At 42.6% G+C, this 26,776-nt stretch overlaps 2 protein-coding genes across 7 annotated transcripts in view; both read right to left on the bottom strand.

Moving 5' to 3' along the window:
* The window catches only part of KDM3B (lysine demethylase 3B), a 38,611-nt gene extending 32,472 nt beyond the window's left edge, over positions 1 to 6,139 (bottom strand). For 2 of the 3 annotated variants that reach the window (XM_072146319.1, XM_072146320.1), the window contains exon 1: positions 5,509 to 6,139. In XM_072146319.1, the coding sequence (XP_072002420.1) occupies positions 5,509 to 5,673 (165 nt within the window). In that variant the 5' untranslated portion in view covers positions 5,674 to 6,139. The remainder of the gene's footprint in view (positions 1 to 5,508) is intronic. The other variant, XM_072146321.1, reaches the window with a different exon arrangement.
* Positions 6,140 to 8,158: 2,019 nt separating this feature from the next.
* Positions 8,159 to 25,149, bottom strand: LOC140126639 (C-terminal-binding protein 2). 4 transcript variants are annotated; one of them, XM_072146317.1, is made up of 11 exons: positions 25,002 to 25,133; positions 23,539 to 23,617; positions 22,844 to 22,907; positions 19,208 to 19,362; positions 15,652 to 15,796; positions 15,363 to 15,569; positions 15,040 to 15,254; positions 13,530 to 13,660; positions 13,192 to 13,319; positions 12,992 to 13,106; positions 8,159 to 12,268 (listed from the first exon to the last, which is right to left on the bottom strand). In XM_072146317.1, the coding sequence occupies exons 3-11, from the start codon at positions 22,884 to 22,886 to the stop codon at positions 12,106 to 12,108; spliced, it is 1,302 nt and encodes a 433-aa protein (XP_072002418.1). In that variant the 5' UTR covers positions 22,887 to 22,907; positions 23,539 to 23,617; positions 25,002 to 25,133; the 3' UTR covers positions 8,159 to 12,105. The 4 variants fall into 4 exon arrangements, with proteins under 4 accessions (XP_072002418.1, XP_072002415.1, XP_072002416.1 ...); XM_072146314.1 differs by lacking the exon at positions 23,539 to 23,617 and having other exon boundaries at positions 22,838 to 22,907; positions 25,002 to 25,149; XM_072146315.1 differs by lacking the exon at positions 23,539 to 23,617 and having other exon boundaries at positions 25,002 to 25,149.
* Positions 25,150 to 26,776: the final 1,627 nt, after the last annotated feature.

The raw sequence follows: 26,776 nt of genomic DNA, 5'->3' as shown, positions 1-26,776 counted from the left end.
CTGCATTTATTGTAGAACTTTTCTCTGGGCCAATAAACAGACAGAGATTAAAAAAAAAGTGACCTTCATTTACATAATGAAATCCGTTTGGGAAAGAAAAAGAAAAGTTGCATCATCACCTTCTATATGCCATAACTTTTTCTTCACTGTGGCTTTGTGAGGGCTTATTTTTTACATAACCCCTTAACGCTCTGCGCCGTAGCTCTAAGGCGCAGAGGTACAGGGAATGTATGAAGTGGGCTCACGGGCTGAGTCTTCATACAAGGGTGGGGGTTGTTGCATATTGCAGCAAACCCCCACCGCTCGCACCGATCACGGCTATTAACCCTTTCATTGTCGCCGCCGGCATTTAGAAATAAAAGAATTTAATAAAATATTAAAAATTCAAATCAGCCCCCTTTCCCTAGAACTGATATAAAACATAATAAACAGTAAAAATCACAGACACATTAGGTATCGGTGCATCCCAAAATGCCCGATCTATCAAAATATAAAAACGGTTACGGCCGGCGGTGACCTCTGAGACGGGAAATGGTGCCCAAATGTCCGAAATGCGACTTTTACACCTTTTTTCACATAAAAAATGGAATAAAAAATTATCAAAATGTCGCACAGACCTCAAAATGGTAGCAATGAAAACGTCGGCTCATTTTGCAAAAAATGACCCATCACACAGCTCCGTGCACCAAAGTATGAAAAAGTTATTAGCATCAGAAGATGGTAAAAAATGTTTTTTCTTTTTTGTACACATTCGTTTCATTTTTGAAAATGTATTAAAACACAATAAAACCTATATAAATTTGGTATCACCGCAATCGCACCGAACCAAAGAATAAAGCTGAGGTGTTATTTGGAGCGCATAGTCAAAGTCGTAAAAACTGAGCCCACAAGAACGTGACGCATGGGCGGTTTTTTTCCAATTTTTCCACATTTGGAATTTTTTTCAGCTTCGCAGTACACGGCATGTTAAAATAAATAAAGTTACGGGAAAGTAAAATTTGTTACGCACAAAACAAGCCCTCACACAGCTCCGTACACGTAAAAATGAAAAAGTTATGGATTTTTGAAGGTGAAGAGCGAGAAATGAGCGAAAACACCCTGTGTCCTTAAGGGGTTAAATACCCATAGTTTTTATTTGTACACACATATGGTTCATAAAGCTTTTTTGTGTGATAAATGATTTCAAAATTTCAGCAACTTTTTTTTTTTTTTTTGTTGCACAGGAAAAATACTATTATATATTTTTTGCCTGGGTTAATAGAAGGGTACAAGTACAAAATACAGACGGTCTCCTACTTAAGAACACCCGACTTACAGACGACCCCTAATTACAAAAGGACCTCTGGATATTGGTAATTTACTGTACCTTAGCCTTAGACTACAATGATCAGCTATAACAGTTATCAAAGGTGCCTGTAATGAAGCTTTAGTGTTAATCCTGGTTCTTATAACAATCCAACATTTTTAAAATCCAATTCTCATAGACACCCAAAAAATTCTGGCTGGGGTTACAAATTCAACTTAAAGGGCACCTACCACCACAAATCTACCTATAAAGGTAGATTGGGTGGTAGGTGGATCAATGGGACGTGAGGATAGCCCTTTTAAGGGCTAATCCTCACGTCCCTGCACTTTTTTAATAACTTTAATTTGGTATTTATTCAAATTTACTTATGCGGCTACCGGGGCGTGGAGTAGCCGCATATGAGATTACACGAGGCGGCTACTCCACGCCCCGGTAGCCATTTTACCCCTCCTACTCACCCATCTTCGGCGCGCAGCTCCGCGTAGCTGCGCGCCCTCATCCGGCGATCCTGCCGTCTGCGCATGCGCAGACGGCAGGATCGCCGGACGAGGGCGCGCAGCTACGCGGAGCGCCGAAGATGGGTGAGTAGGAGGGGTAAAATGGCTACCGGGGCGTGGAGTAGAGCTTCGTGTAATCTCATATGCGGCTACTCCACGCCCCGGTAGCCGCATAAGTAAATTTGAATAAATACCAAATTAAAGTTATTAAAAAAGTGCAGGGACGTGAGGATTAGCCCTTAAAAGGGCTATCCTCACGTCCCATTGATCCACCTACCACCCAATCTACCTTTATAGGTAGATTTGTGGTGGTAGGTTCCCTTTAAGAACAAACCTACAGAACCCGGGGACTGCATCACATAATATTTTGAATTAAAAAAAGTGCTAAAAAGATTGTACAGTCACCAAAATGGTAATGAAAATGAAATAATGAAAAACGTTGCACAAAAAATGACCCCTTACACAGCTCCGTATACCAAAGTATGAAAAAGTTATTAGCGCCAGAAAAAGGCAAAATCAAGATGTTTCAGCTTTCCATTACACAGAGTGGAATATCAACCATCTTGTGTACTATACCATACCCGGGCTATAGTGTGAAATGCATCCTGCAAAATCAATACACTTGAAAAGAGAAAAGGAGGATGTATATATCCAATGTAAACACAATTTGTTTTATTGTAAATCATTACATAGAATGTTAAAAACCAGCAAAAAAAGTCCACAATGGGGCTTAAAAGGTACAAACAGACAAGGGTACAGGACACTTGGAAAAATATATATATAGTGCACTGTAGTTAAACAGTATTTATATCATGTGTATCCCTGTAAACAAATATGTTACAAATTCATAGTAATCTCAATATTATAGCTAGGGAATACACAGTGGTGTGCCTAACAATGCAGTCAGCAATGTATAGAAAAATAAATACATTTGTAACAATAAAGGTATAAGAAGGCTACTTACCTGCCCTGACTCATGCCCAATATTTTGTACTTTAAAGGGACGTCAATAGGGACCTAATTTTCACTAAAGACATGTTGCAGAAGCTTATTACACCTGCAGTGCAAATCTGCCTTTTCTATTGCATCTATGTTTTCTATTTTCTATGCATTTGCATTACAATATAATTGTGTGTTATAACTTACTCTTGCACCCTGACAAAATCCTGGGGTAGTCACAGGGGTTGGGCTTTGGTTTGGATGCATTTCAAAAAACAACATGTGCCTGGTCTGTGTTACTCACTCTTCAGAGCTTAGCCCCACCTTTGTGCTCCTGTACAGCTCCCCCTCGTGCTCCTTCTCAGAGGTCACAGCCTGGTCAGCCTGACATCAGTGGGAGAGGGAAGAGCTGTACAAGAGCAAAAAGATGGAGGCAGCCTGCAGCTCAGACAAGTCACATGTTGTTTTTTGAAATGCATCCAATCCAAAGCTCAACCCCTGTGACTACCCCAGGATTTTGTCAGGAGTAAGTTATAACACACAATTATATAGTAATGCAAATGCTTAGAAAAGGCAGACAGGCATGTTTGCACTGCAGGTGTCATGGGCTTTTACAATCTGTCTTTAGTGAAAATTAGGTCCATGGTGACACGTTCCCTTTAAAGGAAACCTACCACTTGAAGTGGCAGGTTTCAGAAGAAAACACCGAGCACCAGCTCAGGCTGAGCTGGTGCCGGAGCTTATTTTTGTTAGTGTTTTAAACCGCGGTATTGCGGTTTAAAACACTTTTTAAACTGTATAGCCGGCGCAGGGAGGTACGTGCTCGGCGCTTACCATGCGCGCGGCTACATAGGAAGTGAAGGAGAGCCGTGCGCATGGTAAGCGCTGAGCGCGTACCTGCCTGCGCCGGCTATACAGTTTAAAATGTATTTTTAACCGCGATACCGCGGTTTAAAACACTAACAAAAATAAGCTCCGGCACCAGCTCACCCTGAGCTGGTGCTCGGTGTTTTCTTCTGAAACCTGCCACTTCAAGTGGTAGGTTTCCTTTAATATGTGAAAATACAATCTACAGGGCTTTAGATTTCAAAAGTTATAGGGCTTGGAAGGTGATTATGGAAAAAAGGTTTCATTACACAAATGAGAGTCACTTAAAAAAAAGTACAGTATATATATATAAAAAAATTGGCATTGCTGTAGGAGTGCTGACCAATAGAACAACTACTATACTACATAGAAAGGGTTAATGAAGGTTCATATGAAACCAAAAATGTTGTATTAAAATCTACATTTATAAAAAAAAAAAAAAAAAAAAAAAAAAAAGGCCCTATACGGTTATAGTGACAGAAAAATTAAAAAGCTATAGGTGATAAAAGACACTGAAGAAAAAATAAAAGTGACCCCAGCACATCTGCAGCCACAGGACATCACTAGCCTCTCTCACTGCTCTGGTTCACTCTTCTTCTGGTCTCCTTCACAGTTCTGTGACTGTTGTTTATGGTGAGGGGCACAGTGTACACCCCCCTCCTGTCCTGACAGCTCAAGTGAGGGGCACAGTGTACACCCCCCTCCTGTCCTGACAGCTCAGGTGAGGGGCACAGTGTACACCCCCCTCCTGTCCTGACAGCTCAGGTGAGGGGCACAGTGTACACCCCCCCTCCTGTCCTGACAGCTCAGGTGAGGGGCACAGTGTACACCCCCCCTCCTGTCCTGACAGCTCAGGTGAGGGGCACAGTGTACACCCCCCCTCCTGTCCTGACAGCTCAGGTGAGGGCCACAGTGTACACCCCCCTCCTGTCCTGACAGCTCAGGTGAGGGCCACAGTGTACACCCCCCTCCTGTCCTGACAGCTCAGGCGAGGGGCACAGTGTACACCCCCCTCCTGTCCTGACAGCTCAGGCGAGGGGCACAGTGTACACCCCCCTCCTGTCCTGACAGCTCAGGCGAGGGGCACAGTGTACACCCCCCTCCTGTCCTGACAGCTCAGGCGAGGGGCACAGTGTACACCCCCATCCTGTCCTGACAGCTCAGGCGAGGGGCACAGTGTACACCCCCATCCTGTCCTGACAGCTCAGGCGAGGGGCACAGTGTACACCCCCCTCCTGTCCTGACAGCTCAGGTGAGGGACACAGTGTACACCCCCCTCCTGTCCTGACAGCTCAGGTGAGGGACACAGTGTACACCTCCCTCCTGTCCTGACAGCTCAGGCGAGGGGCACAGTGTACACCCCCCTCCTGTCCTGACAGCTCAGGCGAGGGGCACAGTGTACACCCCCCTCCTGTCCTGACAGCTCAGGCGAGGGGCACAGTGTACACCCCCCTCCTGTCCTGACAGCTCAGGCGAGGGGCACAGTGTACACCCCCCTCCTGTCCTGACAGCTCAGGTGAGGGGCACAGTGTACACCCCCTCCTGTCCTGACAGCTCAGGCGAGGGGCACAGTGTACACCCCCTCCTGTCCTGACAGCTCAGGCGAGGGGCACAGTGTACACCCCCCTCCTGTCCTGACAGCCCAGGTGAGGGGCACAGTGTACACCCCCCTCCTGTCCTGTGTGGTGTCACATTGGGCAGGCGGCGCAGCACTCTCTGTAGTTAGTTATGGATCATCTGTTTACATAGTGCGGGGGGAGGGGCAGCAGTCACGGGGCCGGGAGGCAAGTACCGGGAGTGGGCCGGACTAGGCCCTGACAACATTCCGAGCCCTGAGTGCTTCGGAGCTCGGGAAGAAGCGGAGTAACAAGCAGGTAGAGGCGGGGAGTGGCCACTTACCGCCAGCTCCTCGGGCGCCGCTCCTTTGAGCCCCCGCACAGTTCCGCCCTCCCAGGCCCGCTTCCCCAACGGGATAGACGGATCTAAGACTCCCTCCCGTCCGGAAGAGCTCTCGTCAAACAGCAGCTTCAGCCGCTTCCCTACTGGGGACACCGGGGCCGCCATGTCCAGCCGCGTTTTCCGCCCGGTTACCCGAGACCACCGCGATCACCGGACGTGGAAACGGAGGCCCGTGCTGCACCCGCGGAGACAACGCGTTACACAACAACGCCGCCCTGCGGCTGCCAGTGCCTTGCCAAGAGTCTACAGCGCCCCGTGTGGCAAGGAGTTGAACAAACACCAAAACAATGCATTAAACCGCCCTCCGTCGTGTGTAGTCCGGGATGTGCGCTACAAACTTTAGCGCCCCCTTGCGATGGGGATCTGAGGCAATAGATTGCGGAGCAACCAACCCCTTCAACTAGGGAGACGAGTCGCGTCTAGAATACACAGCGCCCCTAGTGGCGCGGAGGACACGGAGCTGGGTTATCCTTGGGAACAGGAAGGACTCTATTGGTTAGAGTCACACTAGGAACAAAGGCGGGCAGAGCGGAACCACCCCGGTGACGGGGGCCGAGAGGCGCCATATATGTGCCCTATCCACCCGGACACGGGCCATAGGATAATGAGCAGAGGATAAATAGGAGGAGCCTAGGGAATGGGCGGAGCTTACTAATACATAAACCTAACCAGTTCACCTTACCCCAGCACCTCATAGAACTTGTTCCTATCCCTAATTATTAAAGAAAAGGTTCCATCAGCCGTCATAGTGGTTCCCATTTTGGATCAGAAGAATGTTTTGTCTCCATTTGTAACTATGTAATAATAAATATCAAAATATAGTTGTATCAAAACACAACTCTGATCACCAATAGCCACTTACTCTTTTCCTCTCAAATTCTAAAAAAAGCTGTAACTTTTCAACATAAATCACTGGTGGAGGTGTATTTTTTTTGTGGTATCCATTTGGTGGTGGTTATTTTCCAGAGCATGAATTTAAAAATATAGTAAATTTGGTATGAAATTTTGCAACTTGTACTTGTCCCTTTTACCATATGGCATAAATCTTTGTGTTGGCAGTACAATATATATATATATATATATATATATATATATATATAAAAAAAATTTGAAAAAAATGGCAGCACTCCAAGATTCCAGTTTGAGAAATAGCAGCCCACATATCTTCAAAATAGAGCCTCTCAAAGGTGTATAGAAACGGAGTGGTCTTTTATTAAAAAAAAATAATAATAATAAAATACAACAGGCAGTGACCTTGTATAATTTCCACAGGAAGTGACGTATAATTTTTCGGATAATCTTTATTTTTTCACCAGAGCTTTTTGAGGGAAACCAGTTATCAAGAAAAAGCAGCATTTTTATGCAGTTCAGTTTTATTTTTGTAGATGCTCACTAAAGTGTCTAAAATAATGGATTATCTTTATAGATTGGGCATAAAATATGCCAAAGATGTGGGGTATAGGAGTAAACTTTTATTATTATATAATGGTTATAAATGGGGATTTGTTCTTTATCTTTAATAAAAAAATAAAAAAAAAAAAGTTGTAACTTATTTTGTCTATAAGCTTATAGGGAGAGGGCTGATCAGAGGGGACTTAAAGCTGCCAGGCAGTATATTAGGATCTAGTTTAGATGGCATGCCTGGGTGGCCTTCAGCATGGCATCCCCACCCTCCAATTGTGGCACTGGGGGAATAGTCCGCACAATGTCTTAGATACTGTGGTAACTACCCACCACAGCATCAAAGGGATTACACAGCCATGATCAGTGCATAAATAGATTTCTGCTATAACCTGAACCTATCTGTACTAAATTCAACGTCCTGGACCCACACACACCCAAAAAAGTAGCAAACGAAAATATGTTTGACTCATTTCATGCCTTTTTAGGCATCTAATGTGTTACACGGGGTCTGTTTTTTTGTTTTTGTTGCATACAAGACCTGAAATAATCCCAATTACTAGCAAATGCCAGTAATTGCTAATATTTTTCCTCCACAGCACTCAGAGCGTTTGCACCCCAAGCCTGCACACTAGGTATGACCTGCAAACATTCAAGCCTGGAAGTTTTCAGGCTATAGTGCAATTGTACACCAGGCAGGGCCACTGGCACATGATGAATGTACACCTTTGTCTTGTGTATACAGATACATTCCCACATTTAATACTATTTTATCTAGTATTATATGACGGAAAGACATGACAACTGTACCCAAAGTATACAAAACTAATGCATACCTAATCTGGAGGTTCTGTCCAGCAACTTAGTGACTTTCGTAGAATTCTCATCAGTAGGAATCAGTAGTGCAAAGCAAGTGTAAGAAAGCATTTAAAACAAAACACCATTTTCCTCTCCGCTGTTTCTTACCCCTTCTGAGACTAGGCAATCAATGCTTATATTTGCAGCCTTTATTACAATGGTAATTGTCACGGTTTTCTCAAAGGTAGAAATAGAAGTGTAAAAAAAAAAAAAAAAAAAATCAGGAGATATACCTACCTGTTGGCTGAATTATTTTTATGTAGTGCCATCCTTCTCCATCATCAAATAAAACACATCTTAGATCGGTGAATGACTATAACAAAGTATAACATTGGTTGTAGGACTTTATTAAAATATTATAGAGAAATGATTAGGAGACAGAAAACTATCCTAACAAATTGGTTTCTAAGTACTACAAGTGAAAAATTAAAGTATTTGCAGTCAAATAAAAAAATGTGAAAAGGAAAAAAAAAACAATGAAAATACAGAACACTTGTTTACAGACAGCTTTTCAATGTTTCACAGTTTTAGCTATCCAGCTGAAAAAAGGCATATTGTTCATTGTCTACAAAAATATATTTCTGACACTCCGAGTAATTTATAAAAAGCTGGTCAGCTGTGCATAACCTGTAACAAACCAACACAAGATTGACCACACAACACTGCACCTTTAGGACACATCTCAGCTCAGTCCATGCAGGGTTAATACAAGATCACCCATTGCAGAAGTGGGGCCACTGTACAGGGAAAGAGATGCTCTAATATCTTCTCCATGCAGATTGGGACATCACCAGTACAGGGAAATAAAGCAGACAGGACCCCAATAGTAGGAATCCGTGCTGAGGGATCATTAAGGGGGGAGGGGGGGGTCTTCGAATGAACCCATGTAGTACAGGACATATAGGGAAATAATCCAAGTAACGGAACCCCACATGACCAGGGAATAAAATCATCTAGTTAAAGCTAATGGCCAATATCAAATGCATGGCCTGATTTTACAGATTATCCCAAGGGCCCTCCCATATATCTACACATACTCCACTGTAGTAACCCTACCTTCTGAACCCCTTAGTTATCCACCAAAATGCTTCATGGGAATAAGAAAAGAAACCCGCTATGTGCATGTCATACCGAGGCGCAGAAAAGTCTTGCGTTGAGCTGATTTATGAAGCTGGTTTTTTATTTAAACAGTATAAAAAAGGCTCCTTTTAAAGGAGAGCGGATAAAATATGTCAATTCATAGGATGTGATTATTTTCTGTGTGCTGGGTTGCTGTTCAACATAAAAAACACAAAATATCTTAAGACTTTGGTGAATTGCTTCCTAGACATCCCAATCAGAAGTGTCCGGACTGCCAAACTGCGCTAAACTTCGATATTGTGCTCTGCGCTGACACAACTACATATGTAAAACTACCCGCTTATTTACTCATTCTCCGAAATTCCCCCTACAGGAAATCAGACAACTACCATCTTCTTAGCCAATAAAGTCACACTTGCTTTTGTCCCAGGACAAATACTACTGCCATTGTCAAGCCACAAGACAAAGCACAGCTGTAGTCGTTCACTAGTAAGGCCGAATGTTGCAGCCCCCCCAAAATACCTCGTATAACCGCAACCATATGGTGTCAGCCACCCGCTGCCTATTTCAGTAAGCGCTAATTCCCTTATAGAAAAAGTATTGCTACAAGCACCCGGATGATAAAAAGTTCACCATCCATTTGTCAGCACTTGGATTATGGAAGGTTATTCTGTTCCGCCTACATAGAGATATGATTAAGAAAACCTCTTCAAAAAGAATAAAGAGCAGTAAGATGCTGTCCACAAAATATGGAATAGGGGAAATATTCTGCAATGTGTATGGCTTAAAGAAAAATAGCCAAGTTCCAAAATGACTTAATAAATGCTTCACAATTCTGTTGTTGTGTTGTACTTGTATAGACATTGTGGACACAGTACTGCCATGTGTAGAAGACTTCAAAGCTTTGCTCTTAGGACAGCTTGTGATTCTGCATCCAATGGAGCAAAATGCCTGTGTAGCAAATCTAAGGCATAAGGATGTGCAGTAGAGTTTCTACCCAAAGGGTGCAAAAAAACTGGAGATATACATGTATGAGCCCTTATTTCATGTGTTGTCAAAACATTAAATGTTTTATTGGTTATAACAGTCTAGAAACAATGCTGCAGCCACACAATTGGAGAAAAGAGCAGAATATCCTTCAATAAAAAAAAACAAAAAAAAAAAACATTTTCAAGCGGCTATTTCAATATATTTCTTCCACATACTTATTACTACAGCAATAAGAAAACAGGGTTTTGCCATTGCTATTAGGCCTTACATAGTGAAGATGTTGTATACACTTCGAAAACAAGCCTTTGGTACCGGCTTGAGCTTGACCACAGAGGACAGGATCTTATCAGGTACATGGCCCTAAATATTCAGCTCATGCGTGGTATTCATGGAATTCATCATCCGAAACAAAGTAATAACTTGTGAGTATTGTAAAGGTGGTCTCCCATACATTACAGCTATTGGTTGAACAGTAGTTCAGCAAACAGTTATTCCTCTTAACTTCACCATACACACGCAACCTCAGTATGTCAGAGCGCGAATACATTTATAGCAAAAAAAAAAGTAAGCTGCTGCCACAAAACTCTGGTGACATGTTATCTTCCTTGAGAATGAAGGATCAGTCCCCTTTGCCGAAGTTGGAGGGCTCGTGCTCTTATGTGTATGGCCACCTTAAAGCCAGCGGCACAAAAATGTGGTCTGCCTGTGAATCGGACGACAGGACTCCTTGTATCGTACATGACTATGATGCTAGGAGTCCCGTCCTCCCCGCAAAACAAGAGCACCGAATTGTAATCATGATAATGGTGGAGAAGAAGGGACTCCTTGTATCATATGAAAAAGTCCTGTCCTCAAAAGATAAGGACAAAGAAATACTAAGAATCCATTTCACAACTTATGCACCGACTGAATAGCCTCTAACAGAATTAGAATTTACTAACCTACCAGACAATTTTCAATTAAATACAATAGTATAAACAAACTTAGCACCAAACATTTAGATAAATGAACAGCAAATATAATATGCAAATCATGGAGACAGGCAACAATGAGTTAACTAAAAAGGAAAAAAACCTGTGTGCCAGCATAAAATACTAGCCAAACCATCTTCGTTCCAAAATATTAAAATATCCTTCTATGATATACACAATTTCATCCTGATATATGCAGCTTAATCCTGAGACTTGGAAAAGTCATCTAGTCAGTCAATCATCTCATGCTAAAATATCCTTTATCCCATTTATTCCAAGAAACAGTGAAAGGAGCATAAATTGTAGACCAATATTCACCGAGAATAAAACATGCGCACAGCCCTGGAATCCGGCTCCTTAGTAAACTACTGAAGCGCAGTATGGCATGAACAACTCCGGGACCTAAGAGGCAACACAATCTACATTCGTCAAGACTGTAAAGAGTATCTATACTTCAGTCCACACCATAGTGACGACAAAGGAATTAATGCCCAAGCCCACCATCAGGTCATGTGTACGTCTACACTTCTTTTCATCCATGTACTATTACAAGGACTCCAAGAACCTGAGAGAAATTCTCCAGACACATGCATCAAGGTCAGCGTTAAAATAATTCAGGTTTTATTTTTTCACCTTGGTTAAGAATTATGATCCAACTATAAAACAGATGGTATGATTGTGAACCCTCAAATGTTCTCAGCAATGTAGAAAAGCAACAGGCACCTTAAGAATACATTTCTTATCGTCCAGTACTGAGGGAATTGAGACACATTTTAGATCAGAAGATACCCGCTACACTAAAAATTTGGTAATGCCTCAGCTCCCTGAGACAACTGGGCATGTCTCATTGTAGAGGAAGCAGTAAAGATCAGCCTGCCCCGGCACACAGAAGCACAACCCACCCGTATAGTATTTCACGTAAAACTAAATCAGTTAAAAAATAGATCTGTTGAAAGGCAATATCTAAAGGTTTCCAGACATTGATAAGAACATTCTCCTTTCCGGTGTGAGGAGAGATGATACACCTCAGGGCTCGCAGCACAATCCCATGAACTGGGCAACGCTGCTGAAAAGACCTGGAATCACGCTCTTTTCCCCCCTAATCCCTTTTGAGAGGAGAAAAAAGAGCAAAATTATGGGACTGGTGGTACAAAAAAAAGGAAGGGGGAAAAAAAAAACACAAAAAAGGCAAAATAAACATAACAAAAAAGAAAAACACAAACAAAGAACAGTATTGCTACTGGTCAGTGGGAATTTCTCTGTCTGGCTCTGGCTTGCTTGTTTGTCCCGGTGATGGAGTGTGGGAAACAGAGGGAATTAAAGGATGGGAGGCTGCCACTAGGCTTTCCACTGCTGCTGGGTGTCCGGGAGCAGCTACCCCCACAACTCCCGGGGGGAACCTGTAACAAAACAACCAAGAAGAAATATTATATTTCAGCCACTGGATAAAAAATAAATTAAATACCACACTTTAGTAGATGTACTTGAGGGGCACTCCAATCTGTACCTGATCACCCATAGGACTGCTACAGGTTCTCCCATACACTGTGATAAGGGACTATCCAAGCAAATCATGAAAATAGAGGCCTGCAAGTCCTCTGAAGTGCGCCTTATAAATGCAGTGTGGGTGTAAAATGTTCATCCTGCAACCTTATAGAAGCAAATGGAGCACTGGCCACTTATGCATAGAAGGGCTCCCTCCCCAAAACCCATGATCTTTAGTGGCGGAACCCCCTTCCCTTTTCCGCTGCAATCAGACATATCTGAGTGCAGTGGATCTGTGTACTTTTTGGGGACATATAAAGTGAATGAATAAAAATGACAAACGGCATAAGAATCATGTTGCAAAACAAGGCCCAAAGTTCGTAGGAGTTGTGGGATGGATGCAGTAAGCCTCACAAGTGTGGATCAAAGTTTTAAAGGAAAACAACTTCCTAAAGACACATAGTACATGATGTTATTACATTATGATTCAAGAATATCAAAAACACAGTGCCTACGTTAATGGTGCAGTTTATCCTTCAAAAACTCCAAGCCTAAAGATAATTTATTATAAAGTCAATAGAAGATAAGTAGTGAGGCCACGAATTTATTGTATAACATGCAGCCCTAAATTAACCTACCTATATCCTCCTGCCCCATTGATCTCTGGATGAACAGATTCCATTCCTGGCCACTGTGCAGCCTGTAGCAAGTATTCTTTATTTACACAATTTCTCAATGCATCTGGAATTGGACCTGAAAAGATACCAAGATATTCAGTCCACTGTGTGGGCAATAACTAATGCTGAAAAGATCACAAAAGGAGACCTTATTTATATACCTGTTATGGCTCTGCGGATTTCTTTAGCTGCCTCCTCTCTTGATTCAATTGACGCATGTTCACTGTACCAGGCAGTGTGAGGGGTGCAGATCAAGTTAGGAGCATCTTTTAAAGGTCCCTGAGAAAAGCTGCAGACAAAAGTAGCAGATATTGTTACATTCCAATTTTCCTGCAATATACTGTATATACTCAAGTTTAATCAGTTTTTCAGCACAAAAAATGTGCTCAGATTATACTCGAGTTAATAGGTTTTCTCAGTTTTTGGTGGAAAAATTAGGGGTCTCGGTTTATACTCAAATATATACGGTACAACCCTACCAAGATAAAGAAAACATTACCTGAAAGGTTCAGACTCATGGACATCTAAAGCAGCACCTCGGATCCGTCCATCTTTCAAAGCTTGAGCTAGCGCTTTCTCATCAACAAGTCCTCCACGAGCAGTGTTCACCAGAAAACATCCCTGCCGCATCTAGAATTATGAAGAAAATTGTTATTTGGTACAGCAAGTAGAATAACATTTAAGGGGGAGATTCATGAGAAATCTCTTAGAGGAGAACTGTTCTAGTTGCCCATGGCAACTAATCACAGCTCAGCTTTCATTTTTCCACAGCCATTTATAAAATTAAAGCTGAGCTCTGATTGGTTTCCATGGGCATCTAGAACAATTTTACCTCAGAAATTTATGATAAATCTTCCCCATAGTGTTTATGTCACCAACCATCATTTACCACTCCTATATTTTCGGTAAGTATTTTCAGGAGCATTTCAAGATATAAGTTAACTTCATTTTTAAATTATAGGATATCAACACAATTCTGGTGACAGGAGAATCCCCCCTTTAATATGATATATGGATAGTGTATGGATGCTTCACAGCACCGGAGATATCCACCCTTAAAGGGCATCTACCACCAGGGCTCCGGTGCCCCTCTGGCTCATATGTATACAGTCCTTCATCCTGGTGATAGATGCTATTTAAGGTTTTATAGAAAAATTGGATTTTTTTGGATACAATTTTCCATTTCCGATTACAACTTTAAGAGTGGATATCTCCAGTCCTGTTAAACGTCCATACATAATATCTTATATCATATAAAAGGGGAGACTCTCCTGTTTAATATGACACCAATGTGTTTCTAGGTGCAAGGGTTCAGGAGATATAGCTGTTTGAAATAAGCCCACCCCACCAAGAAAGATGTTCACTTTGAAGAATTACATGCACCGGAACCTGAACCTGGGGGAAGGGTGATGAAATGATGCTGTATAACATATTTTGGTAAAAGTTACTACTTATTTAAAAAAAAACTTTAAGAAGAGAAATGACAAGTTTATTATTTCATATTTGTAGTAAATTAGCATGATACCTAGAGCTTTTCCAGAGATATTGTCATTTAAAGAAGTGCATAGAGGAACGTCAAAAATTGTCCTGACATCTAGGCTTAAATGGTTAAAGTGAAAGCACATTGTCTGTATTTTACACCATTTCGCTGTGTAATACAATAACAGTTAAACAGATTCCATAAAAGTTATGTAGATATTGCAGATTTATTTTTCTTGTATAAAATTATTTTCAAGCAGATTTTCAGCCGCAGCATATTCTAACCTCTACTCCAGATTTCATTCAGATTTTCCTTAGGTCAATCACTGACTTATGTCAGTGAAAATGTTGGAAGAAATCTGAACAGAAAATCTGTATTAAGTTGTATATTTACCATTCTATTTTTATTGCAGATTTCTATGAATTCTCTGGATGAAGACTCAAACAATGCGATTATGCCTTGATGATTTTTCAATATTAGCCAAAAGAGTAGCAATTTTCCCTACTGTTTGCAGCTCTTAAACACCCACCTGCTTTATAGTAAAATCATTGATGAGGTGATGGTTGTGCTCATTCAAACTGCAGTGTAAAGTTATGCAGTCACTGTGCATCAGCAGATCCTGAAGTGTTGCCATCCGCTGTAAGCCGAGGGAACGTTCAACTCCATCAGCAAGATAGGGGTCATAAAATATGACTGTGAAACCGAAGGCCTTGGCACGTAAAGCAACTGCTTGCCCAACCCTGCCTGTAAATTAAGAAAAATATAACACCGCCTCATATAAAATTGCCTAATGGGAAATAATATTCAACCATTTTTTCTCTGAGTCTACATTCCAATTAGATTGAACCTTACCAAGTCCAATGATGCCCAAAGTCTCTCCACGGATTCTGGCAGCCCCTCCCGCAACCTCTCTGATCTGTTCCACACTGGAAGCACGATTCCCTTCTCTCATAGCCTGGTGCAGCCAGGTCACGCGTCGATAGAGGTTCAAGATGTGGCAGAGTGTAGAATCAGCCGTCTCCTCCACAGATGATGAGGGGACATTACAAACCGCAATCCCTTAAAAGAGAGAAATTCCATTTTTCAGTAAACGTTGTCTTACACACAAATCAAACTTGACAAGACTAACTGTAAGACTTACCCATTTCAGCTGCAGCCTTTATATCTATATTGTCATAACCACTTCCAATTCGTATGATAATTCGGAGAGCCTTAAATTTTTCCAAGTCCTCTCTTGAAAGGGAGATTGTGTGATACATAAGGGCTCCAACTGCTTCACTTAATACCTGAGAAAAGCAACCGTGTTTACTTTACATAAAATCAGGAAACAAGTCACAAGAAAAAACACCACACCCACCGGCCACATATACACACTGATGGGTCCGTATTTTATGGACCAGGCCCATTGTGTACTTTAGCCATTAATCAAAGAAAAAGTAAAGTAAGAAAGAATGAAATTACTGCACCATTTTTGTTTTCAATACTTGTTCACTGCTCAATGGCGCTGTTCTCCTTCCTGTTACTAACAAATCTGGACTAGCAAGGGGAGTCAACAAGGGACCAGAGAGCCAGAGCGAGGCAAGTTGTATTTACTTATTTTGCCTCCTGCTCAGCTACTACTGCGACATAACATGCTGCCTGACCCTAGGACAGTTGAAGTTCATCTTTTCAGCTCCTGCTGTAACATTTCTATGGTTCACTTTCAAAACACAAAATAAAGGCAGACCCTGGGTTACGTGCAGGTTTGTTGTTTAGTTGGATTTGTATACAATTCGGAACTGCTATATTTTCTAATTGTAATATCAGACAATTTTTTTTGTCACAGTGACAATTAGATTTTGAAAATGTTGTTCTGTCATGGGACAAAGCTTCATTACAGACACTTTACAGCTGATCATTAAAGCCTGGGACTAAGGTAAAGCATCCAGAGAGCTTCACCAGAGGTCAGAGGTCGCACTAACTTTTTTTTGGCAGAGTAAAAATACTCCTCTTAGCATTTCTGAGGAGTATTTTTAGTCAAGGAAGAGTATGGAATTTGTAGTAATATTGGGACTGCACTGGACTCCTATTGTAACAGCGGCGTTGCTGTTTGGCTGGCAGACAGGGAGTCCTAGCATCATATTTCTCTATGATGCAAAGACTAATGTCCAGTGCACTTTGCTCATTCCATCCACCTTGCTGCCACTGGAAGTCGCTGTAGATTAGACAATTACTATGCGGCTATGCTGCGGTCAAGCCGCCCATGTGTCTCCTGACCTAGAGCTGCTTTTACATGGGGTGGTTAGCTTCCATTTGGTAATATATTGCAAACACATCGTGCCTAAAGGATGACAAAACGCTTGTGAATTCTCATAATATGCATGAGCTTAGTAAAAAAAAACTTTAAAGGGGTTGTCTGAGTTTATTAAAAAAATCTTCTGGTAGCCTGCGGGGTGCTGTAAAAAAAATAAACTTCCTGCAGATCAGTTGTCCTACGCCGTTTGTTTACAGAGGCAGGCATGCTGTGATCGGGCAACTTTCACCTGCCTAGCATGCCCACCTGTCCCAGTAGCTGATGCACATTGAAGTTAATGCTGTATCAGGTGCCTGGACAGGGGATGGGTGGACATTCCAGGCGGGCAGAAGATGCCGGATTGGAGCGTGCCTGCCTCTGTAAACAAACTGGCATGGCACTGACAGACAGCAGTGGATGAACGGTAGTGCAGGAAAAGGTATGGTTTTTAAATAAACTCGGACAACCCCTTTAAGTCAATGATAATCCTTACCATATAAAAACATGGTCACTCTTGTAACAATGCACGTGTTTTGTTTGAAGCATTTGCGATTCATTTTCAAGTACAACGCACCATGTAAATACAACTTAAGGCTACTTTCACATGAATTTATGCTACGCCCATGTCAGAACCAGCATATGTTCTGCTGGAGAAGCGTAGTGAAGTGTGGTGCTCACCCCTCCCCTCTCCATAAGGATGCCAGGCTGTAATTATCTTTTTCCCATGCACAGTATGGTCAAGTGGCACATATGTGCCATTGGAGTCTGTGGGGACAGATATCCACCCACAAATTTTGCAACTGGATATATGTCCCCACAATGCTCGTGTTCAAGGGGCCTAAAATTTAAAAATGGCACTTCTCAAGATTCAAGGTCTATGAGCAGCTGAAAAGCTACACATGGGAATAAAAGTACTTAATTTTTTCCCCTTGAATCTTGGAGTGCTGCCATTTTTTAACTTTTACCTTGTCAAGGTTCTGGAATTTGCACCAAAGTCCTCCTGCTACAAGTGTTGCTGTTTTCTGTACTTTATATACATGATATAACACTTCCATATATAACCTGGGCAGCAGGCTGTTACAGATCTTGCACTGATGTGACTACTGTACTCACTTCATTTCAGCCCTTGGTCACAAGCCTCCTGATCCCTGGTGACTTGTAGCCACATTTTCCTCTGGGTCAGCTCCAGTCTTTGATATGTGCAACAACTATGGTGCAGTGACATCGTCACGTAGGGTGGGCGTGGCTTCTGGTAGCCCCGCCCACTTTGACCCGGCCAAAGAGAAACAGCATCAGGTTAGGGAGGGGTGTGTCCAGGTGCTGCACGGCTCAGGCTCACACACATACAACAGCTCATCCATCTCCTCTCAGGCGGCTGTGTAAGTCAGGGGCTGCAGCAGCCGTTCTGCTATGCCCTGCCGTCCTCACTCGTCCCAAATAAGGTGAAATGTCAGTGCGTGTTTAGACGCATTGGGCAGTTTTCAAGGAGTAATACTGCATTTAGGAGCGTCTATGACGCTTCTAGAGGGGTTAATGCGACCTCTGCCAGAGGTCAAAACTGGCAGAGCGGTCATCTGTAAGTTGGGTGTCCTTTAGTTTGGACTGCCTGTAAACCATAAAATAATTCAATGTGCATTTTGTGTAGAGGTCACAGTTTTAAACACCGAGTCAAAAGCAGCAGTGTGACCAGGACGGTCAGTGCTAGATTGCAGGGTGGGGTATGACGCATATGAACTTGGTTTAAAGGAAATTTACCATCACAATTAAGCATGATAAACCAGGGGCACTTACTCATAGTTCCATGCACAGTGACTGTGGTAATCATCTGATATTTGTTATACATTGCCTTCTTCCTTCTAAAATCAACTTTTATAATTATGCTAATGAACAGCTCAGGGGGGTGTTACAGCTTCACAGGTTGTCAGACTATGCTATGTGTCAGCATTCTGAATCATTTCAGTAGTTTATAATTGTTTGATTTACATTATCCGCCCCCAGCCAGCAGTGTGTGGCAAGTCCCGGGAGATGGGCAGCTGCAGCCTGTGTGTGCCTGTGTCTTCTCATGTATTCTTCCTCCTCCACACCATCATCTGCCTGCTTAATACATGACCGGAAGTGGGGAGGGGTGAGTGAGTTGTATGAGTGTGGAGGAGAGGAGACCGACATAGGCACACACAGACTACAGCTGCTCCTCTACCCCAGGACCCAGCAGACGCTGCTGGCGGGGAGCAGGGTAATGTGGATTAAACCTATGTAAACTATTGAAATGATACAGAACACTGACAAAAGCATTTTCTACATCAGCATAGCATAGGCTATTGGAACCAGTCACCAGCTAAAAATCACATTCCTGATGACTGGTTCCCTTTAAAATTTTTAGACACTATGGCATAAAATAAAGATGATGCAACAAATCCTGACTTACTTTCTCATGAATTTCTTGCGTAGACTGAGCATCACAAAATGCAACCGTAGCAACATCCTTTAATATCGGCATCTCCACTGTGCAGTCCCTTCCATCCAGAAGGGCCACCAATGGACGGACAGGCATGGGACCATTCAGAATTGGCGGCCGGATACCTGAACAAAAGCAAACAGTTAAATACTTTCTTTACAGGTGAATTTTTCAACAGAAAAAATAGCTTTAAGGCATAAAGCATGATACAATCTAAATAACTTTAACAAAAAAACACAAAATGAGTCCACTTTGAGGACATTTTCAACATTGCATTTTGAGCACCATTCACCTTGCAGTTTTATATAGATAAAACCAAGTGAAGCAGTTAGACTTATGGGCCTAAGTACACACTGTGGGAACAAGCTTGATATAAGGTCATTTCATACAGCACTGACCCCAAGCATACAACGTGCCTTCAGATGTACTGAGCTATATTGGTATATAGAAATACAGAAGTTTCTCAACTAGCATTAAAAAAAACATATACAAAATGGTGTTCCATGCTGGACAGAAAATGAAACTTCTAAAGCTGGATTCACATTGTTCCGTGATTGTAAGAAGTATCGTGCCACGGACTGAAGTACCAAGTTCTTGGCTCTGCTGCAAAATGCAGAAACAGCAGTACAGTGTCGGCTCTGTTGCATATCGGGGAGTCAAAAACTCTCTGCATCAATATGTATAGTATGGGCCGTCCCCTACTTAAGAACACCCGACCCCTAGTTACAAAGAACCTCTGGATGTTTATAAATTACTATACTTTAGCCGTAGGCTATAATAATCAGTTGTAACAGTTATCACAGGTGTCTGCAATGAAGATTTATTGTTTATCCTGTTTCTTATGACAATCCAACATTTTTAAAAATCCAATTGTCACAGAGACCAAAAAAATTTTTGGCTCGGGTTACAATGATAAAATATACAGTTCCAAATTACATACAAATTCAACTTAACACCAAACCTACAGAACCTATCTTGTACATAACCCTGGGACTGCCTGTATAGCCCCTAGCAGAGTTTTCAGTCTGTGGCACCAGCACTGATCACGGAAAAAAGTGAATCCAGGCTGAGGCAACATATGTTATGTCCTCAACATCATGTCATTCCCTTAAAGAGGACCTGTCATCCTCAGAAACGACACTAGGAGCTGCTTACTAACAGTGCTAAAACAGACGCTGTACACTAGAAGCGCAGGACCGCTGCCTCTTCCACAGACTCCATAGGCCAGCGGTGACTGCTGCGCGTCATTCGGCAGTCACCGCCCCCAATCCCCCCCTCATGAATACGCCGGACAGCTTTGAGAGCGGTCTGGTGTTTCTAGTGTACAGCAGGGTTTGTTAGTGTTATCTGAGGAGTGCGATAATGCTAGCAGTGTAAAACTGCTGGGACTGTTTTAGCACTAGGAGCTGCTTACTTTAGTAAGCACCTCCTAGTGCCGTTTTTGAGGGTGACAGGTCCTCTTTACATGGTCAATTAATAAATAAAAGGACCACTTGGCTTATTGAAATGTTTACGATTAAGGCACACTGAGCAAAAGTCCTGTAAATCTTGTATGTTAGATATGGCTTTCTGCTGGAAACTGGTAGCAGAAAAAAAATACTAACAAGTTTTTTTTTTGTTTTGCAGATTTCATTGTGGAAAACCTGCAGAACATCAGCACTTACTGCAATGGAAAGTGTGAAACCAACAAAAATCCACAGCAGAAATTGGCTGCAGATTGATGACCCACAATGCACGTAGATAGGATTTTATTTAAAAAAAAAAAACCTCACTGTGGAAGAAGCTGTGCACTAAACACAAAACTCTTTGCATTGAATATTCAGTGACATGTATAAATATCTACACAATATCTAAATAAATTGGTCATTACATATGCAGTATAAGAGCGGAAGTACATTCAGGAGATACAGTGGGGACCATGTGCTCCATGTATAAAAAAAACTATGGCAACATTTATACAGCTATGTCCTCACACGGCTGGGTGGAGAAGGGATGGGAATTGAGCGCTCCTCTCCATTGACAGCAGAGTGGCCGCCCAGCTCGGTTGCGGTGAAAGATTGTGTGCTTAAAGCAATGTGACCGAATACCATAGACTTCTATTATGCCAATGGTATGGCTGCAATGTGTGCAATCAGATCACAGCCACAATTATGACCATGTGAATGGGACCTAGGGCGTTTACACATGAGTTTGGTCTGTGTGGCTGCTATGACCTGACTGGTTGTGTGCAACCAGCCTAATGCAGAGGCATAGAGCGTCCAACAAGTCTAGTTGTCATTTTGCAGGACAGGTAATAAAATGCAAACAGTAAACTGGGTGGCTATTCAGGAACCAGCTGCAATAGCTTTTATAGCTGGGCCCCCAGTGTATTATCCCCTCTCTGATATAGAGTTATGTGTGAAGGCAATACTCAATATAGTAAATAGTAGCACGGATAGAAGTGGAACTGGTATCTTCCAAGTAACAAATAAATATATGGCCTCTAAAGTTTTTTTTTTTTACACAAAATCTGAATCTTAATGCATAAAATTTTCAATGTTATACTTTAAGAAAATAGCTTTTTGGTGTACCACGGATGTGGAAACAAGGTACATTACTCCATCTCTGGCCTAGTGTTAAACAGGGCAGAAGAGGTTGCTTTCTACACTCAGGCCAAAGATTTGCTTATAATGAACAACATTTCTTAAGGGACTTTAAGGGGTCAGGCCAGAGGTTGAAAAACATGCCAGTATTGCAGCTCAACTGAATAAAAACAAATGGACATTAGCTGCAATACCATGCAGTGCCATGGCCATGAGGGGAGCAGTTTGTGGAAGAAAGCAGGTTTTCACCCCCGTACAACTCCTTAAAGGAAATCTACCATCAAAATCAAGCTTGATAAACCATAGACATTTACTCATAGATCCTGGCACAGGTTGTTATATTTAACAGAGCAGGTCTTGCCTTTCCTGCACTTCCTGCTGCTGCTGGATTACCCAAGGTATAGAAAGGAGAGAGAGTGTAAGGGGTTGGGCGAGACATGCTCTGCTCATTGTAACAGCCAGTGAATCAGAAGCAGTGAGGGGCTCAGGTAACAAACACAGAGTCCCTTAGGCACATTACTATAATTTTAAAAGTTGATTTAGAAGGAAGGAGGCCATGAATAACAAATCTACTAAGATTACCACAGTCACAGTGCCTGGATCTATGAGGAAGTGTCTGTGCTTTATGATGGATTTTGATGGTAGGTTTTCTATAAGTTTAGTTTATCTGTGAATGACACCAGACAAATTCACTCTAAATGAAGACTCTCAGTAGTTTTGACCATACACAGCTGCAGACAGTGTTAGGAAGAAGACCCAGGAAGCTGTGTAATCGAAAATACATTTCTGTTGCAGGATTGGTGCTGGACTTGTTGCAATCGTGTTATTACAAACACACATACAGATATGGTTACACAGATCTCCGGGACAGATACCCAACACTATCTGCAGTTTTCTATGGTGACAACAAGTTGACATAATCCCTTTAATGCAAGGACACGTATTGCATTATATCACATTAAACTCTGGCCTGCTGTAACCACAGGTTACTACAAACTCTTAATGAACATCGTCTAACCCTCACAGATTCGATCCAGGCGTTGTCTCTTGACTTTGTGCTTGTCCATGGTTCAGGCCTTAGAAACCTCCTGAAGATAAATGGAGAATCGGTATTACAGATAGACAAAGGAAAAGATAAATACAATAAATGCTCAGGATTCACTTAGACTAATATGTGGCTCCTGAATTATGTTCCCATGCAGAGCATATTCCCATGACAGCTCCCCACCCTTGGGACTGATCTGCTAACACCTGGTATAATTGATGGGTACATGCAGCAAAACAACTATGTGGACCAGAGGCTCTCAAATCACTCCTCTGAGGGCCCTTAGCAACTAGATTGTCTGCGTCTCCTTGGTTTGCAGGATAATTAGATGTAATCTCCTTGATAGATTCCCTTTTGTTTCAGCACATACAAAGGGCCAGAAAAAAAAAAAAAAAAACAGGATGCCAATATGTAGTAAAAAGACTGACCAGTAAAGCGAGGTGCTTAAAGCAGCGTAATATGGAAAATTAGTGCAGTTTTGTAGTGAGATGCCTAGGATTAGGAAGTTAAGAGTCACCTTAGGTGCAGCAATACTAACACACTGCTGTGCTCTATTAACAGAAATACATGACATCCCTCTCCATTCAGAGAGCACCTTATACAGTGATTACATTGTACAGTACTTTCTCCTCATAACAATAATGTGCATTTTCTTCCTTTAAGGAGCAACTTACTGTTTTTTGGTAGCCAATGTGTCTGACCGTCACTGGCTGCTTAAACCCACTTCAACATTTATTGATGGACAGATTGATGCTATGTAATAATACAAAGATTATGAATAGGGAATATGTACACAACCACCACCTACCAGATATTGTATAATAAGCATAGGCAGAGACCCATCACTCACTTTATAGAGCACTAAGCTTTATATACATTAATGCGCATAACATATCACAATGATTGCATTATTTGAAGAGGATCAACAAGGAACTTATAGGAAATTAACCTTGCTACAAGGTTCTCCATTTTCTGACATGGATAAAGTGGATAAAGTGAACAACTGGTAAACCTAGAATGGGTCATGTCACCTGGTCATCTATCAGTATGGTTGATAGATCACGAGGCACATTTACCAAGGACAGTACACCAGTTTTCTGTCAGACTTTGCAAGTTCTTTTATGAGCAAACTGCTTGCACAGGTATTTAAGAAGTGTCAGCGCCATATGTGTCGCACACAACCCTTTTGTCACTGAAATAGGCGTTCACATTCAGACCGTGCGCCACATTTATCATGCAGAGTCAGACAGAAATGTGCTGCACGCCCCATGTTTAAGGTGCACTAAAAAGCGTTGGATAAAGCTGTCATCTAAACAGTCTCACATAATGTAACAAGAGAGATTGTGTTCAATTAGACTTTTTCAACAACAAATGGAGATAAAATGGCACTATCTTGTACCCACACAGTGCTGATACTTCTCAGTCAGTCCTATGCAGGTATGAAGAGGACCATCGCACGGAGTCATTCATACATGGCAGGCGTGGACCTCATTCATTTTAATGGAAACTGAGCGCCCACTTATGACTCCAACCTGAGCTCTCAGCTTATGGGGTGTCCGGCACTGTATCCACCTGACAGGTCCATGTCCGCTGTATGTTGTATATGTAAGATGAAGCAAACAACATCCACTGTGTGGACTTTCAGAGCCCAAACCTCCAGTGTATGTGCCACACAGTCACATAGCCCTAGGCCCCTCAAACATATGTAATCCCTATATTTAACACTACCCCAAAATATGACATCAATGCTTATTAACCCTCAATATCCTGGCACCAGTACTGCTCAAAGTCAATGGCAGAAATAGATCCCATGCTGATAATGGAGCCTGCAATAAGGAAGGTGGCCATTGCTGAGCACTACGCGTGCTAGTGCAGTGCCCTGTGAGCAGCCCAGTCACGGATGGGAGTAATATACAAGGCACAGAGGCCTGGGAGATAACAGAGCCCAGCACACACACTACACCCCGCACTGAACGTGAATGTATGAGCCCAGCGCTGTCCACTACACCAAGAGCTACAATGAAAGCAGCTGCAGCCCTCCGTGTGACCACTCTGCTCTATAGGGCGGGACATAGGACCCCGCACCCAGCCGCCTCTGGTGTCCCCCTCCCGCCACACGCCCGCTTCCCTTTCTCACCTTATCCTCCCCACCGGACCCGTCGCGCTCTCGGCAGCAGATCGCGCAGGAAACAGGAAATGACCGCCAGCGGTATCAGCGAGAACCGCCGAGGCAAGAGCGGCAGCGGGCCATGATGTGGTAGCACGCCCTCTAGTGATTGTCCTGGGCAGCGTGTGCGGGAGCGGGAAGTCATTGTGCAACAACGCCACGCAGCGGTGGGATGTGATGTCCGCCTCATGGATGTCGCTATGCGTGAGAAGCAATTGTATAAAATGCCTCGAGCTGCAGGGAGGGAAATTCTAGTCCTGAAACATAGCAATGATTATTGTAGCAACCAAGCAGCCTGGCGGCAGTACTGCTACATAGCTACTGCTTGATGCAGGGCTTCAGTCTGTTATTTCAGGATCTAATACGGGCAAATTTAGGAAAATTCTGAAACTTTACTAAATTCAGCACAGTCTGAGGCCTTATCTTATGCACACAATGCTTGCAGCAAACTCACCTTCTACTAGGCACGTTTGTGGTGCATGTGCTATGCCTCACCCCCTGTGGACAAGCCGACTGACCACAACGCAAATTACCATCTATTTCAATTGACATAGCTGAGAGGACCAGCGCTCACCCATATTAACCACCCCGAAAAGAACAACACGCGGCCCATTGTTTGGGGCCCATATACACATATAGGGGGAGATTGATCATACGCCGACGTATGGTAGCGGTCACACCGCATATATTAAGTGGCTTAGGCCTCATCAAGTAGCTGGCGAGCAAAACTACGCCAGGTCGCTGGTTTTGTAAAAGAACAAGCCAGGAACGCTCCATGCCCTCCACCGGCCGTGGCGGCCCACATGGCGTGCAGGTGGCATATTCACAATTTTACTTGAATTTGTGATAATTCCACTGCTTCAATGGTAAATCTTCCCTGTTATGTCCTGAAGTTGGGCCATTACTAAATCTGGCATCTGGAATTCGTGCTCAAGGAGTCTACTTGGACTGATCGCCCCAATAGCTTTCCCAATGGGCCCCTCATTCTCACCGTTAATTCGGTTTCCATTAGTCCACCATGGCGGCCCCACAAAGATTACACCTTGACCTCTGTAGGGACAGGAAGCAGAGAAGTTAAATACCCCTGCATCCACACTCCAGTGACTACCAAATAACTACACTGGCAGTGGATGCAAACCAATTTATTGCATTTTAAGTCACATACAAATATTTAGGACCGTCATGGTGGACTAATGGAAACCAAATTAACAGTGAGAATAATTCTTATTTTCCATTGCGTCCCCCGTGACAGCCCCATTTCAAATTACAAATTATTGACATACACCCTGCAACACTTTCCTACCAAAGGCTAACTTTTGTGGATGTCTAATCTATAATGTTTCACAAAAGTCAGATGGCTAGACCATGTTGCCATGCTGCCATGGCCCTAGTGGAATATGCTTTAACTGTCCCTGGAACTACTAGCTTTGGGGAATAATAAGACTCTGATAATGGTCTTTATCCATCTTGCTATATTGACCTTTGATGCCTTAAAGCCTTTGTTTTTCCAACTGAGAGTGCCATTTCTTTTCTTGTGCAGGATCGGACATGTGAAACACATATAGGATCAGCGCTCATGGATCTCTTGTGAGATCCACATGATAACTTGTTTATTTAGTGTTGTGACGCGTTTCGGTCTTGGACTAAGACCTACATCAAGCAATACATATGTTCCCAAAACAACCTCCCTTTATATACACAATAAAACCGTCAATTTTGGATGCCTGGACTCTGTGACCACTTCC

This window comes from Engystomops pustulosus, chromosome 4 (assembly GCF_040894005.1).
Source record: "Engystomops pustulosus chromosome 4, aEngPut4.maternal, whole genome shotgun sequence".
Classification (NCBI taxonomy): domain Eukaryota; kingdom Metazoa; phylum Chordata; class Amphibia; order Anura; family Leptodactylidae; genus Engystomops; species Engystomops pustulosus.
The sequence above is the reverse complement of the archived record's forward strand: the minus strand, read 5'-3'. Positions and strand labels throughout refer to the sequence as shown.